The sequence below is a fragment of the Sapajus apella genome, unplaced genomic scaffold (genome assembly GCF_009761245.1).
Source record: "Sapajus apella isolate SASKATOON/1434 unplaced genomic scaffold, GSC_monkey_1.0 scaffold126, whole genome shotgun sequence".
Taxonomy (NCBI): domain Eukaryota; kingdom Metazoa; phylum Chordata; class Mammalia; order Primates; family Cebidae; genus Sapajus; species Sapajus apella.
Genome location: NW_022437066.1, coordinates 948,905 through 964,576, shown reverse-complemented (window position 1 = coordinate 964,576; position 15,672 = coordinate 948,905). Strand labels below are relative to the sequence as shown.

Sequence of the window (15,672 nt, the reverse complement as noted above, 5' to 3'; positions counted from 1 at the left end):
GCACAGACGTGCAAGCTGGGCCCACTGCACCCCAGGTGGCTTCTTCCCACAGAGACCTGCCCCTGCTCCCCTCCAGCCAAGGATCGCGTGGTGTGGGCACCAGCAGCTTGGTACAGTGCTGTTTATTGCGTCCGTCATCAGAGGCAGGAAAGACGCCACTCGTCACAGAGGGCCAGGCTGAGGGGCGGAATAGGGAACGGCCTGGTGCAGAATCTGCACAGCTCCCCCCCTCCCCGGTCGCAGATGGCCACCACCCTGCAGGCCCCTGGCCCTCACCCACGGGCAGCACCCCACCTCACTCCCCCTCGGACTCCCCCAAACCTGGGCCAGGGAGAGAGACCCAGACCTGGCCCCGACAGCAGGAGGCACCTGGCTGCTTCCAGGGCTAGGAGGGGTGGGGATACGGTGAGGCCAGACGAGACGAGGCAGAAAGGCGCAGTAGTCCCTGGCCACTGCCCAGCTTCCAGGACTCCCACAGCTGGGCTCAGAAGTACAGGGCTGGCTCACTGCGGAAGTCCGAGAGGTCATTCTGACTGGCAGGTGTCAGCTGAGAAAGAGGACAGAATGTGGGCGCATGGGCTCACCCAGGCGTCAGGCCCCCCAGCACTCACGCTCCGCAGCTCACCATGGCCTCCAAGGGTGGGGGCTCTGCCTCCCTCGGTGCCTGCTCCAGCGCCTGCTCCTGCCACTTGCTCAAGGCCACAGAGTGCTTCGGGGTGTAGCTGGACAGGCCTGTGGACCGAGGAGCACAGGCGGACGTGAGGACATAGACCAGGCTCCGCCCCTCCCAGGCTACCCGACCCCTAGGTGGGCACTCACCTGAGCTACCCTCGGGCAGCCAAGCGTTCTCGGGCCTCACGCTGCTCACAAATGTGGCCCGGGGCAGGAAGAGTGCAAAGGGCTTCTCCTCTGAGCAGGACCCCTCCTCCTCCTCTTCCTCCTCTTCTTCCTCCTCCTCCTCCTCTTCCTCCCCCTCCACGTCTTCCTCCTGCGCTAGGGAGCTCTCGGAAGGGTACTCAAACGTGGTCTGCAGGCTTTTGTCGTTGAAGGAGATCTTCATCTGGGAGGGAGAGTCCAGTGAACCAGGGCTGCTGTGCCCAGCTGGACGCAGGGATGCCAGGGGCTGGGGAAGTGAACCAGGGCTGCTGTGCCCAGCTGGATGCAGGGATGCCAGGGGCTGGGGACGTGAACCAGGGCTGCTGTGCCCAGCTGGATGCAGGGATGCCAGGGGCTGGGGAAGTGAACCAGGGCTGCTGTGCTCAGCTGGACGCAGCGATGCCAGGGGCTGGAGACGTGAACCAGGGCTGCTGTGCCCAGCTGGACGCAGGGATGCCAGGGGCTCAGGTTCAGCCCTCAAGGTGAGGCCGACCTGACTGGGGAGCCGCATACACCATCAGCCCTTCGGGGGCTCCAGGAAGTGGGGGAAGACCTCTCCATGTGGACCCTGCAGGCTGTATCCATCCCCTCCACCCTGGGGGCCAACATCCCCTCCCACCCCAGCCAGGGACCAGACGCTGACCAGGACCAGAAGCCCAAGCCTCTGAGTCCTCAGAAGCCTCTAGAGCTGCTCCCTGGGCTGCCATCTCAGGATTCTCCTGCTCTGCCATCTGGACATAGCACCAGCTGGGGGAAACTGGGTGGGCATGTCCCCCCGACCGAGCAGCTCTACAGCAAGAACAGGGCGGAAGTGAGGCAGCGCCCTCAGAGGCCTTGCACTCTAGGCTCCAGGCAGCTCCTGTTGGTGTCTGCGGCGTCTCTCTAAAGCCAAGTTCATGTCCTGGCTTACTGGATGCATGGACAATCCAGCAGAGCACAGACCCCCACTGCCAACAAGGGCCTCTGTAAGGCATCGAAGCTGGGCGCAGGCCCCAGGCACCACCCACCTAACAGCTGAGAGTTGGCCTAAGGCTGTGTAGAGTAGGGGGGGCGCCTCCACTGAGCCTGGGTGCCAGCGGCCCCATCAATGACCCCTCCCTCACCCTGCTGCCCCTCTGGCCATCGCCCACTATGCCCACTTCGTAGACTGCAGGATTTCACATCTGAGCAAATGCTTTCCTTCTCCCAGCGGCCTTGAAGCCCAGGCAGCCCTGCTGGTTCCCAGAGGCAATGGGGGCAGTGGGGGCCAACGGCCAGGACTCTCCACTTCCCCTGACCGGGCTTGTGTGGGGCCGAGCTCCCACCAGGCCTGCTCAGCTGCACTCAGCCCGGGACAGCGGTGCCTGATGAATGTGAGTGGCACCCGCCTGCAGCAGATGGAGGAGCCCGGCTGGAGCTGGAAATATTAAACTCTTCCTGGGCACAAGACACCAGCAGCTCAAGTTCCTCCTCCTCCCCTAGAAGGAGCCGGAGGTAGGAGCCGGGCCCCAGGCAGCGAACCACTGCAGCCAGGGACAGGAGGGCAAGAGACAGCCTCAAGAGGCAGCCACACAGGGCTGCCAGGACAGGGCCCAGGACACACACTCCCGCCATCACACCCTCTCCGGCAGCGGCCACACGGCCCACACAGCCAAGCGCACCCTTAGGCCCCTTACTATGAACACAGCCGGGGGTCCACCCTTTGTGCCCAGACCTCCAGCTTCACCCTCAGCACAGCCCACACGGAGCCCTGCTCGGCCACTCAGCTGCCTGCTTGCATTCCCACCCCAGGCCGCGGCGCCCCAGCCATCTGCACTGATGAGCAGGGACGGGGAGGCCATCTGGATTAGACAAAACAAGCTGTCAGACATCTGCTCCTGTTCCTTGACTGCCTTGCCTGTAGCTAGGTCCACCCGGCCTAGCAGTCACCCCACGGGCGGCCAGGCAGGCAGAGGCTGGGACAATGGATTGGCCACCAGACCCCACAGGCGCCCACCCACTTCCAGCCTGCTTAGGAATGGGGTCACCCAGCCCTCCCAGACTCATGCTTTGGGACAGATACCCCAGGTGGAGATGCTCCAGGCAGAATGAGGCTGGTGGGCCAGAGGTCGCCCACAGGCCCAAAGCCCCAAAGCAAATGGGGCTTCCAGCCACCCTGGTTCTGTGGAGCTCACCCAGATGACCCTGAAGCCCTCTAGGCCCAGCCCCCATGGCTGGGAACACAGCAGGGCCGGCTGCCAGGGCCGAGGATTAGCGCCCTCGCTCATGCACATGACCGGTCCCAGCAGGGGGGCCGCAGGGGCTGGGTGCACATGGGCCCTGAGCCTGGTACAGCCTGGCCAGGCAGTGGGGGGCGGGGTGGACAGGCAGCCCATCTGCACTCAGCTGGGGCCCAGGGCTCTGGTCACATCCTGCCTCCCCAGGTCTCCCCAGCTGGGCTGGTGTCAGCTCAGGCTCACAACCCTCCCATCCCACTGTCGGGACAGGTCAGGGCGTCACAGGACACCCCATGACTCATGCCATGAGCAACCTGCAGACCCGAGGATGCAGGATGGGCAAGGGTGTGGCTGGGGGCTGGCACTGCACACACTTGGCCACAGCCTATTAGGGACTTCGCCTGGCGCAGCCAACACAGCAGGCAGATGGGTCCCTTAGCCGAGCTTCCGGGCACAGCCTGGGCCTCTCAGGGCCCTTTTGTTCTTGCTCCACCTACCTTGCCTAGCTTTGGTTACCAAAGGGCCTCCACCCGGGACAAAGGGCCCAGCAGCCAGGACCAACCTGCCCAGATGGAGGTGTGAGCGGAGCCCAGCCCTGCCCCTCCTTCCCTGGGCGTGGCTGCCTGCCTCCCATCCCCGACTCGGCCCCAGCCAAAGGTCCCGAGGGTGATGGGACACCAGACCAGGCTGCCGGGGGCAATGTCCACAGCAGGCTCCCGAGATGCTGGGTGCTCTCCGAGCAAAGCTCGGCCCCCAGCGTCAGGCACAGCCTCCACCCATGAGAAAGCTGGAAGGAGCAGGGTCCAGGTCTGTTCCTGGGGTCCCTGGCTCCAGAGAGACCACTTAAGTGTCACCTATGGGAAGAGCTGGTAGAGAGGTGGGAAGGACAGGGACCCAGCCACCAACGATGAGATGCGACAGCCCCTGGCCACCTAGGATCTGCCCAGCAAATGGGGAGAGAGGCAAGGAGGAGCCCAGGCTGGGGGCTTGGTGCTGGCCAGGAGGGGCATCGGTAGGAAAGGCAGATGTCAGGGTGGCACCCTTGGGTGTAAGGATCAGAGAGCAAGGCCTTGGGAGTGGAGACGGAAGCTGCACAGCAGGTGAGGGCGGACAGCTCTGGGTGTCCAGGACCAAGCCCTGGGGACACTGACATGTTCGAGATGGGCAGAGTCCGGAGGGGAAGAGGGCAGAGGGGAGGGAAGGGGCAGCCAGACTGGTAGGAGCCAGGCCAGGTGGCACTCCAGGAAGAGGAAAGGCTGCAGCGTTCCCATGGGAGGCAGGTGTGAGGAGAGACGCCCCACCCTCCAGGAAAACAGCCTGGGGTGTGGCTGCCCTGCCTACACAGGGCACCTGCGGATTCTGCCAGTGGATAACCCAGCCCAGCCTAGGTCCCGCAGGTGCATAGACCAGCAGCCCCCCAGACTCAGCCTGTCCAGAGCAGGCCTGCACCCCTCAGACGCGGGCAAGGGCATCGTACCCTGTGCGGGGACAGCCATTCCCAGGGCAGGCCCCTCACCGACCCCCACCACCCAGACAACTCCACTGAAGAGCTGCCCTTCACCTGCACCCCAGGAAAAGCAGCACCACCACCACCCGCTGCCCCCAGTTGTGTCCGGCAGGACTCTGGGCCCTTCACTCCACCCCATGCCCTGGGGTGGCAGCCAGTAGTTCCAACTGAACACTGGGCTGGATGCAGTGGCTCACACCTGTAATCCCAGCACTTTGGGAGGCCAAGGTGGGCAGATCACCTGAGGTCAGGAGTTTCAAGACCATCCTGGCCAACATGGTGAAACCCATCTGCACTAAAAATACAAAAATTAGCTGGGTGTGGTGGTAGGCGCCTGTAATCCCAGCTACTCTGGAGGCTGAGGCAGGAGAATTGCTTGAATCCGGGAAGTGGAGGTTGCCCTGAGCCAAGATTGTGCCATTGCACTCTAGCCTGAGACACAGTGAGACTCCGTCTCAAAAAATTAAAACATAAAAAAAGGTTGGCCAGGGTGGTCAGGCAAGGCCAGGTGAAGGACCTGCAGGGGCACCTTGCACCCCACCTGTGAGTGCTCCTGGCCCACAGGCTGCACAGTCCATGGAAGACCCCTGGCCCACAGCCCACTGTGCCAAGGCCAGCAAGCCATTCTGAAAGGCAGGGCAGCCCCGTGCCTCCGTCCCCTCCTGATGGACATTCTAGCTCTTCCCAGGCAGGGCAGCTGGCGTGTACCCAGGCAGGAAGTCACAGCCAGCAAGTCATGCTGCTCTGGCAGGCCCTGCCCGGGCCACCTGGCCACGCCAGGCATCGTCCATCTGGACCCCCACCCCTTCAGGCTGGCCCGAGCTCTGACCTCCTGCTGGTCTAGGGCCTGCTTCCCAGGCTCAGCCTCTCCCCCACTTCTGTCTTCCTGTCCCTGCTGGGCTTCAAGCCCCCAACCTACCCTCCCACCCTAACCCAGCCACAAATGACCCCCCACAGTTCTGTACCTTTTTGTTATTTAAGATGAAGTCTCTCTCTGTCACTCAGGCTGGAGTGCAGTGGCACGATCTCGGCTCACTGCAACCTCCGCCTCCCAGGTTCAACCAATTATCTGCCTCAGTCTCCTGAGTAGCTGGGATTACAGGCACCTGCCACCATGACCGGCTAATTTTTTTGTGTCTTTTTTTAGTAGAGACAGGGCTTTACCATCTTTGCCAGGCTGGTCTTGAACTCCTGACTTCGTGATCCACCATCCTCGGCCTCCCAAAGTGTTAGGATTACAGGTGTGAGCCATCACGCCTGGCCCAGTTCTGTCCCTTCTGAGGGCAGGATGGCCAGGCTCCAGGCAATGGCCTCGAGTCCCAGGAAGAAGCCAGGTTTCCAGGGATGGCTACACGGGTTTGGGAGGGGCTCTAGAAACAAGAACCTGAACTCAGCTCTCGCCCCACAAGCTCCATGACCCCATCCGACTCCCGAGCTTAGGCAGTTTCCTCTCTACAAAGTGGGCACCGTCCCCATTTCGGCCACTGGGGCAAGCCCAGAAGCGCCCACCTCACACAGCAGCCAGGGCCAGGGGTACGGATGCCGGGGAGGGAGAGGCAGACAGGAGCTGGAGAACAGAGGCCGTGTCCATCAGATCGACCCCACCTCAATGGGCTGGGGTGACACTCGGGAGAGGGTAGGGAAGACGGACCCACGTGGCTCCAGGGGTGGGAGGGGCCCCGGGCCCGAACCCGAGCCCCCACTGGAGGCACCTCAGGAGAGTCAGCAGAGACGCCTGGGTTGGCAGATGGAGCCCACATGAGTGCCAACGCCCTGGTTCCAGGAGGGGGAGGATGGCACTGGAAGAGGTGAGATGCCAAATCCAATCCCAGGCAGGAAGCAAACAGAGGCAGGCAGTGGCCTGTCTGTGGAGGGAGCCTGCAAGGTCTCATCCCCAGCCCCCATACCAGGGAAACTGAGGCTGGAGAACAGGCTGCCTGGGGTGACCTAGCCAGTACTAGCTCTGGGGCAGTGCCTGGACAGGAAAAGCCAAGGGAGACACCCCAGGCCACCTCTCAGTCCCTGGGGAAGGCACACCTGCTTCCCGACAGGTCACTTCCGACAGGGGAGTCACGTGGAACTGCCCTTGGAATTTGCCCCAGGAAACAAATATAGGTGCAGGAATGACCAGGAAGAATCTGAGGATTTTTTTTTCTTGTGCCCAGAGGGTTCCAGGCCACTGGCCAGAGCTGGCTGAGGAGGGAGGCTCCCCTGCCTGGCTGCTGAGAGCCTCCGAAGGGCCCTTCTCCCCAGCAAGCTTCCCAGGCCCAGATCAGGCACACACTAAGCACTCATTCGGCACTTCTGCCCGACTCCTGGCCAGTGTCCCTTCTGAGGAGCTGACAGCCAACTCCAACTGGCTGGTGAGCTGCACCCCAGGGCTAGCCATGATGAAGGGACACAGCCAACCCCTAGCACTGGCCTCTTACCACTCACATCCTGGTGCCTGGCACCCATGCAGCTGGGCCTCCAGGAGACCATGGGAGGCCACCCCTCAAAGCCAAGCCCAGGGAAGAGCCTACAAACCCAGGTCTGCTTCTTCCAGCTGGACTCACAAAGGGACAGGCCCGCCTAGCTAATTCCAGATGAGCCACAAGAGCTGGCAGGAGGCACAGCACTGTCTTCCTGGTACTCTCCAGCTGTTCCCACGGCCCAAGTCACGGGGCTCCACTGGGGCCCTGGACCGGACATGGCTCACCCAGCCCCAGCTCTCCTCCAGTGCACGTAGAAACCATCCTTTGCCCCGGCCAGGCGTCCCAGGATCAGGGCAGATGCTGCCCCCACAGCTCTGTGAGCTGTCTCTCTCCCTCCCGGCCAGTGGCCCTGCCCCCACCACTGACCTTCTTTCTTGAGGAGCCGGCCTTGGTGAGGCAGGACTTCTGCAGGGCCAGGTAGCCGCCAATCACCTCAATCTCATGCACCGTGGGGTAGCGCTTCTTCAGCGTGGGCCCCAGGAGGCCACCAGCCTCCTCTTCCTCAGCCTCCAGTGGCCGGGGGCCCCCATCAGCCTGACTCAAGTGCTGCTCCTGCAGGGGCCCTGGCTTCCTCTTGGGCACCACTGTGAAGGTATGGCTGCCTCTCGGCTGGAGCTCCGCCACGCACCCGGGCCTAGCAGGGTGAGTGGAGTAGGGGAGTTTGGCTTCTTGGGGGGCCTCCTCCTCCGAGTCTACCTCATCAATGAAGGTGACAGGCAGCCCCGGCCTCCCGTGTTCCTGGCTATTCTTGGCCAAGCCAGGAACATTGAAGCCTTCGGCAGGCTCAGCTTCTTCCGCGGCAGGCGGCAGGAAGGGGGGCGGTGAGGACGACCTCTGCCACCTGACGGCTCGGTCAGAGAGTGCAGTGGCTGCCCTTGGACAGGGCCCCTCATCGACTGCCCACTGTGCCTGGACCTCCAGGGGATTCTTCCCCAGGGCAGGAGAACCATCTCCTCCAGGCACCAGCTGGGCTCCGAGCTCCTGGCTCGGGGTGCTCCGGCCCACGTCTCCCTTTGGCAGCTCCGAGGACTGCCTCCCCTCAGCAGGAGGGGCCCGGGAGTCCTTGCTCTTGGGGATGAACAAGAAGGAATTTCGAGAGTTTGCGCGGAGGCTGGCCAGCGCCCGGGCCTGGAGGTCCCCCGAGGGAATGGTCTCCATGTCTGGCTTGGGGGCCGGCCGTATCTCGAAGGAGTCGTTGGCGCTGGTGGCCGCGGAGACGCACTGGCGCTGGCTGGGAGTGGCACTGGCAGGGGGCGCGGCTGGAGTGGCACTCGGGGTCCCAGGGCTGGGGGGCGGGTGGAGGGAGGGATCCCCCGGCTCCACCTTTGGCTTCCACTGTCCCGACCCGGGCGGGGAGCCCGCGAGGCCGTTGGCAGGGCTGGCCCGGGGCTGAGCGGCCGAGGCCCCGTTGGAGAGCAGGCGGGCGCCCGCGCCGCGGTGCAGACCCCGGGGGTGGACGGTGAAGGAGTTGCTCCCGGTCTTCTGCAGGAAGTCGCTGCGCCGGGCCCCGGGGCTCGCCCCGCCACTGCAGGGCCCGGGCGCGGCGGGCAGGCTGGGAGCCGCGGGCGGGGGCCGGGGCGGCGCCGGCGGCGGCTGCGGGGGTCGGGCGCGCTCCGGGCTCCCGCGGCGGCGCGGCGCGGCGGGCGGGTCGAACCTCTCCAGCAGGCGGCTGACGCGGCCGGGCGGCGCCCCGTACACCAGCACCTCGGCGGCGCGGATCTGCGCGGCCCCCGCGGCGGGCGGCGCGGGCGGAAAGCCGGGCACCGTCTCGATGATGAGGACGCTGTCGGCGCGGAGGGCGCGCACGCCCGGCACGCGGCTGTACCGCTCCAGCAGCCGCGCCCCCGCCGCGCCAGCGCCGCGCCGCCGCTCGGCCTCCAGCCGCATGAACGGGTTCTCGCGCAGCGGGCCCAGGCTCTCCGCCAGCACCCGCTGCTCGGGCTCCGCCGCGCCGGGCCCCGCGCCCCCGCCCAGCGCGGCCAGCTTGGCCCGCTTCCGCTCCAGGATCTCGCGCTTCCAGGCGGGCAGCGCGGAGCGCGGCCCCGGGCCCGGCCGCCCCAGCGCGGCCATGCTGTGGACGCGGCCGCGGACGGCGGGACTGAGCGCCTGAGGGGCCGCCGCCGCCGCTGCAGGCCCGGGCACCGCGGCCACGCCCCCTCCCGGCCACCGCCCATTGGGGGAGGCCGGCTCGCCCCGCCCCGCGCGGGAGGCCCACCTATAGCAGGGGAGGGGGCGGGACCCTCAGTGACCCCACCGATTGGACAACACTCGCCTCAACCCCGCCTCCCAAGGGACCTCACTGGACGACGCCTGCCGCCGGAGCCGCCCCCATCGGGGAAGGCCCCTGGGACACGCCCCGGCGCCTCGCGCAGCCCAGTGGCCGCTTCCGCGTCTTGGCTCCCGGCTCCCGGCGTCCCGGGCGGAGCAGGGTGGGCGGCCCCTGGGCCCCGCGCCCCGAGTGACCTTGGGCGAGCTTGGGCTTCCTTACGCGGCCAGCACCCAGGCCGCCTGTTCCCTCCGCTGAGAGCGCGGTGCAGGAAGAGGGCTGCTCCAGGACCGAAGGCACCCGCGCCCGTGCGCCGTGCACAGGCCACACACTGGCCCAGACCCTGCTTTCACCAGTGGTCCTCCGACCTCCGGCAGGTGCCTGCGGGGTCTGGAAATGCCAATTCAGGAGCCCCGCCCAGCCCCAGCGAATCAGTGTCTCATAGGCTGCCCAGGTGGGAGCCTCTTAACCCAGCCTTGCCATCCGTGGTCCCCCCCAAACCAAAGCATCCGCAGGAGTAGGCACAAAGGAAGTAGCCTCTCCCCCGCCCCCGCGAACACAAGCTGTTTCACCAGGGCTCTGCATGCTTGGACAGCTCTCCCATGCAGAAACAGCCAAAAAAAGTCAGGGTAACGGTGGGCCTCACAGAGCCCGCCCCTGTGTGATCACTCCACCCTGCTGCCACGTTAAGGCCACTCCTCTCATCTGTTGAACTTCTCCCCATCCCAAGGCTCGGTATGCCATGACCCTGAGGGCACAGCCTCCAGGCTGACAAGTCCCCGCGAAGCCCAAGGCTTCCACCCCAGGAAGGGCTGTGGAATGCTCCCACAGTCTTTCAAGCCTGCAGACAATAGGCAGATCGCTTGAAGCCATGGGGAGAAGGGGGACTGCAGTGCACACCACCGTCTTTCTGTCACCTGCCCTGCAGTCAGCAGCCTGCTCCAGTAGACACTGCTGTTTCCCACACCACTTGCCTTTCAGGGACAGGGCTCCAAGGTCACTCGGGTCTCTGCAAAGACGCAGAGGTTTTTTGTTTTTTTGTTTTTTTTAATCTGGGGATGGCCTTCTCACCTTCTGTGCCCCATAACATCCGCAATGCCACCTCCTTAATGCTGCCTGATTCTCCTGCCACTCCATTAAGCTGGATAAAATAAACTTTTTTTTTTTTTTTTAGACAGATTCCTGTTCTTGTGGCCGAGGCTGGAATGCAGTGGTGCAATCTCGGCTCACTGCAACCTCCACCTCCCAAGCTCAAGCGATTCTCCTGCCTCAGCCTCCCGAGTAGCTGGGATTACAGGTGTCCACCACCACGCCCAGCTAATTTTTGTATTTTTAGTAGAGATGGGGTTTCACCTTGTTGGCCAGGCTGGTCTCAAACTCCTGACCTTGTGATCCGCCTGCCTCAGCCTCCCAAAGTGCTGGGATTACAGCCGTGAGCCACTGCACCCGGCCAAAATAAACTTTCATTTCAGCCTTCCAGAAGCCGAGTGTCTCCTGCCTTACAGTCCTCCTCCAATCACTTTCTAAGAAGGAAGTGTGTGCTGTTCATCACTTCTACACTAATAGGGTTACCCAATTCTGAACTACCAAAATAAAACAGGGGAACACATAAAACAGAAAATCTAGAAATAACATTACAAGGAAACTCACTCCCACTGTTCAGCATCCTCACTAAAGAATCTTCTGGCCTCAAAGGCCAAGAGTGCCGATTAAGAGACCTTGGACTCTGAGGATCACATTCACTCTCTGTCACACGTTTTGCTTTTAATTCTTTAGGGGTATAAAAACCATCCTCAGCTCAAGGGTCATACAAAAACAGACCTTAGGACACTGTTTGCTGGTCCCTGCTCTACCGAGTGCCAACAAGGCCACAATGACCACACACTGGCAAAAAGCCATGGGCTCTGCGATCACAAACTATTCAACAAACATGGGCCCAGATAGCTGTCTTCATCCGGGGGGATTGGGGGTGCCTGAATTACCCGCCTCCTAGAGCAGGAAGGAGGGATTCTCCAGAACAAGTGATTCCCACCACCACCATCCACTGAGCTCTAGCCACAGGTTTCAATCCATCTAAAACCACAGCTCTGTCACCAGTTATACCATGTAGCAGAAGTATCTCAATGTTCACCCTATTTAACCCTTCAGAGGCACAGCCAAACACTATTCATTTCAGGAAAACATTCTCTTACTTTATTCCATCTCAGCAAAGGTTCTCATTTGGCACCTGAGTGGCATTAAACCAAAGTTTGTAGGCGAACAAAGCTGGGCCACTCACAAGCTTGCCATTTGTAGGTCTCAATGCCTATTGAGTATCCAACACCTGTTCCTCTCTTCAGTCTCTTAGGGAGGCTTAAATCTGTCTCAGCTGTGCTAACGGTGCCAGCCACAAGGTGGTGAAAAAGTCCATAAAACTGCAGCCTTTGCTGGGATAGGAAGCCAAACAGCGCCTGGACAGCAGAGTTCTTTTCTTGGGCAACAGATAACCAGACAAGACCCTAATTGTGCTCTTATTCAACATTCTTCTGTCTCTGCCTAGACTGAAATAAAGAGTCAACCTCTCTCTTGGCACAGGGGAGGAGATACAAGCTCGTTTACATTTGATAGATCTGAAGAACACATCTACCGAAGTCTGGTTCGGATGGACGGTGCAGGGAGCTCTTAGGTCAGCGCTGTGGTTGCAGGACATCCCCGAGTCCAGCTTTGCGGCCTTTGTGCAGCACTACTTTCCCAGGACCCACAGGAAATAGAGTCCACCTGGACATTTTACTTATATTCAGTTTCCGAGTGTCAGAGGAGTTCAGGACTGTCTGCCCTGGGGCCCTCCTCAGGACAATTCAGGATTACCTACTCAACTCATGAAATAAAAGGAAATACATTTTAAGGATGAAGGCTGCTCTTTTAAGCCCTGCTGAAGAAACCATTTCAGACATGATTGGAATAGAAACACTGGGCACTCAGCTCGGCGCAAGCAGGAGTTGCCTTCCGACCAAAGAACCTCTCCTCCGGTGCAGCGCAAGTAGGACCTCGGCTTGAGGTCAGCATTCTAGCCGTCCAGCGCTCTCTCTCTGGCACCTCGAAGAGGCTAGTTGACCCGACACGCGCGGATCATGAGCAGCTGCAGGAGAATGAAGACCGGGGACGTGACGAGGCCGAACCAGAGCTCCCGAGTCTGCTCCGCCAGCTTCTGGCACAACAGCATCTCGAAAACGAACTTGAGACTCAGGACCGTGAGGACCCAGAAAAGGCGGAGCACCGCCAGCCGCTTCTCTCCGTCCTGGAAGAGGCGGACGGACACGATGGTGGTGAAGTAGGTGCTGAGCCCGTCAGCGGCGAAGAAGGGCACGAACACGTTCCACCAGGAGAGGCCCGGTACCAGGCCATCCACACGCAGTGCCAGCAGCACGGAGAACACCAACAGGGCTAGCAGGTGCACGAAGATCTCGAAGGTGGCGAAGCCCAGCCACTGCACCAGCTCCCGGAGCGAGAAGAGCATCGCGCCCGTTGAGCGCGGGCCGGGGCCCGGCCGAGCGTGCCACCCGCGGAGCTGCGTGTCCTCTCCCCGTGGCCCTCGCCCGTGCGTGCCGCCGCTGCTGCGAGCGAGAGGCGGCGAGCGTCCCCGCCAGCCCCAGCCCTCGGCGCTGGTTCGCCGCCAACCGCCCGGCCCCGGCCCGGGACCCAACACCGGCAGCTCGCGGACGCCCCGGCCCGGGACCCAACACCGGCAGCTCGCGGACGCCGGCCTCGCTCGGACGCCATGCCCCGCCGGGCGCGTCCCTACTGCGTCACTTCCGGCCGACAGCGGAAGGCGGGGTGGTCCCTGCAGCCCTGCCGGCGGGAGCTGCCTCCTGGTCTTCGGTCTCCGGCCCGGAGTCCCCGGGCGCGCCGCGATGGCGGCCCCGCAGCTTCTGGTGCTCTTCGGCAGCCAGACAGGCACGGCTCAGGATGTGTCGGAGAGGCTGGGTCGCGAAGCCCGGCGCCGGCGGCTTGGCTGCCGGGTGCAGGGCCTGGACTCCTACCCGGTGGTGAGGGCTCGCGGGGGCCTCGGCGGGGGACGAGCAGGCCTGGGTGCCCGCCCCTCGGGGTCATCGACCCAAAAGGCGTCGCATTTAGCCTGGGACCGGGTCCTTCCCTTGTGGCGGATTTAGGAGAAGGGGAGGAGGTTGGAGCCCGACCCGGTCTGGCCGCGCACGTGAATCCCTCTGCCCTGTCAGCCGGAGCCGAGGAGAGGAGGGCCGGGGTTCGGGAGGGCCGCCGGCGCCTCCGGCCGGAGGTCTTACGTGTGTGTGTCTTTTTGTTGAGGCGAATCTGATCCACGAGCCCCTGGTGATATTTGTTTGTGCAACCACAGGCCAAGGAGACCCGCCTGACAACATGAAGGTAAGGCTGGCCTCCTGTGGCCCCTCAGACCTGCGCCCTCGCCTCTGGCCACGTTTTCATTGCCTGGATTCCAGGTGCAGTCAATAGCTCTCCTCCTCCATCTGATGCAGTTTCCGAGGTGGATTTGAGGACGTCCTTGAGTGGAGCTGGGGGCTTTGGTTGCTCTCTCTAATAAACTCGTCCTGGCCACCAAATAGCCTCATTATCCATTTTAACCTTTCTTAGTTTTCCAGGGCTATGTGTGCATCTAGTCTGTGTCTCGTGCGATTCTCTAGACTGTATGACCCTCGGGGAATGTTAATTCTCTGACCATGTTTTCAGCACATACTATCTTCCTAGCACAGCCTGAGTCTGGGGATTCGGCTGTGAACCCAGCATCCAGCTTTCGTCCTCACAGAGTTCGCACTGTGGCAGAAGCAGCTAATGGACAGTCACAGTGCCCGGAAACACCTGCTGCTGGGGAGAGGCGTACTGATAAGGGACATCGAGCCTTTTCTCGCCCAGCCTTGGGGCCCAGGCAGAGGTTTCCAGAAGAAGAGAGTGTAAACTGAGTCACTGGAGGATGTGTGAGGGCTAGCCAGGCCCCAAGGAAGAAGGAGCAGTCTGTGTAGAAGAGAAGGGTGATTTGGCTTGTGTGAACAGTAGAAAGCAGTTCAGGCCGGGCGTGGCAGCTCACATCTGTAATCCCAGCACTTTGAGAGGCTGAGGTGGGTGGATCACTTGAAGTCAGGAGTTCAAGACCAGTCTGGCCAACCTTGTGATGAAACCTTGTCTCTACTAAAAATATATAAATTAGTCAGGCATGTTGGTGTGCACCTGTATCTCAGCTATTCAGGAGGCTGAGGCAGGAGAATCACTTGAACCTGGGAGGCTGAGGTCGCGCCATTGCACTCCAGCCTGGGCCACAGAGTGAAGCTCCGTCTCAAAAAAGATGAGAAGCCCTTCTAGAAAGTGTAATGAAAAGCAGGGCAGAAAATGGAAAGAAGCAGATACCAAAATTCAAAGATTATTCCAGTGGAGTGGCCTCAGAATGAGAAGACAGCAGTAGAGAGGAAGTTATCCAGGAAAGTAACAAGATGTCCAGAGCGGGTCTGCAGCCGGAGAGCCCCGTGCCCAGGAAGGGCCCTGCTCAGAACGAACAGGCTACCCTCGGGCATGTCATTGTGGGTTTAGCTGCTGGGGACGGAGTGCCTTACACACCCCAAGGGTGGCAAGCGGGACCCTAGCTTTTCAGCAGTGGTGCCAAGCCCAGGACAAACTCAGTTGCTTGCCGGTTGTGAGGGAAAAGTCACAGCAATGCTCTCTCCTGAACCCTTTTCTCAGGAAGGAGGAAGTTCCCCAAACCAAGCAGGAAAAAGCGCTTTGGGATTCAGGAAGCAAGGGGGTCCCCCCAGCAGGGGCACTGTGGGGGGGGGGGGGTCTGGGGCAAGAGGCCAAGTACATTTGCTTGCACAGTGTGACCGAGTGAGGCAGCTGATGAGGTGGTGAGGCCCCAGGAGGCCAGGAGTGGTGCAGGGCCAGGGTCAAAGCTGTGGGCTGACAAAGCCAGGGCCTCTACTCTGGCCTCCGTGCTTGGCCACGGGTTGGGGAGGTGGGTGGGCTGGGAAGACCACACAGACTGGCCACCTGGAATGCAGGCAAGAGGCAGCAGGCTCTTTGTAGAGGGGCCTACTGTCAAGCCTGGAGACCACCATGGAAGGCAGGTTGTGGAATGGGATGATCTGAACACTGCTGGCTCAAGGTCCTGCAGCCACGGAAGGAAGGAGAGAGATGTGTCCTAGAGACACGGACCTCAGCCAAGGAAGGAAGGGGATGTGTCCCAGAGACACGGACATCGGCCACGGAAGGAAGGGGATGTGTCCCAGAGACTCTGGGTGTCGAGGTCTGTGGGATGGACCTCAGAGGTCCAGGTGTGGGGGGCCTGTGAGATGGGCCTCAGAGGTCCGGGTGTGGGGGTCTCTGGGATGGGCCTCA

General features: G+C 62.0%; 3 protein-coding genes across 4 annotated transcripts in view; 1 reads left to right on the top strand and 2 right to left on the bottom strand.

The window, feature by feature from the left end:
- Positions 1–105: 105 nt before the first annotated feature.
- TPRN (taperin) lies at positions 106–9,150 on the bottom strand. The gene is made up of 4 exons (XM_032261787.1): positions 7,419–9,150; positions 820–1,060; positions 626–732; positions 106–547 (listed from the first exon to the last, which is right to left on the bottom strand). The coding sequence occupies exons 1-4, from the start codon at positions 9,120–9,122 to the stop codon at positions 485–487; spliced, it is 2,115 nt and encodes a 704-aa protein (XP_032117678.1). The 5' UTR covers positions 9,123–9,150; the 3' UTR covers positions 106–484.
- Positions 9,151–11,828: 2,678 nt separating this feature from the next.
- Positions 11,829–13,080, bottom strand: TMEM203 (transmembrane protein 203). The gene is made up of 2 exons (XM_032261733.1): positions 13,061–13,080; positions 11,829–13,023 (listed from the first exon to the last, which is right to left on the bottom strand). Exon 2 carries the CDS (start codon positions 12,812–12,814, stop codon positions 12,404–12,406), a length of 411 nt encoding a protein of 136 aa, XP_032117624.1. The 5' UTR covers positions 12,815–13,023; positions 13,061–13,080; the 3' UTR covers positions 11,829–12,403.
- An 18-nt stretch (positions 13,081–13,098) lies between these two features.
- Positions 13,099–15,672, top strand: part of NDOR1 (NADPH dependent diflavin oxidoreductase 1) — a 7,025-nt gene continuing 4,451 nt past the window's right edge. The window contains exons 1-2 of one of the 2 annotated variants that reach the window (XM_032261730.1): positions 13,099–13,343; positions 13,621–13,698. In XM_032261730.1, coding sequence (XP_032117621.1) covers positions 13,209–13,343; positions 13,621–13,698 — 213 coding nt within the window. In that variant the 5' untranslated portion in view covers positions 13,099–13,208. Of the gene's footprint in view, positions 13,344–13,620; positions 13,699–14,538; positions 15,603–15,672 lie in introns of those variants that run through there. The other variant, XM_032261731.1, reaches the window with a different exon arrangement.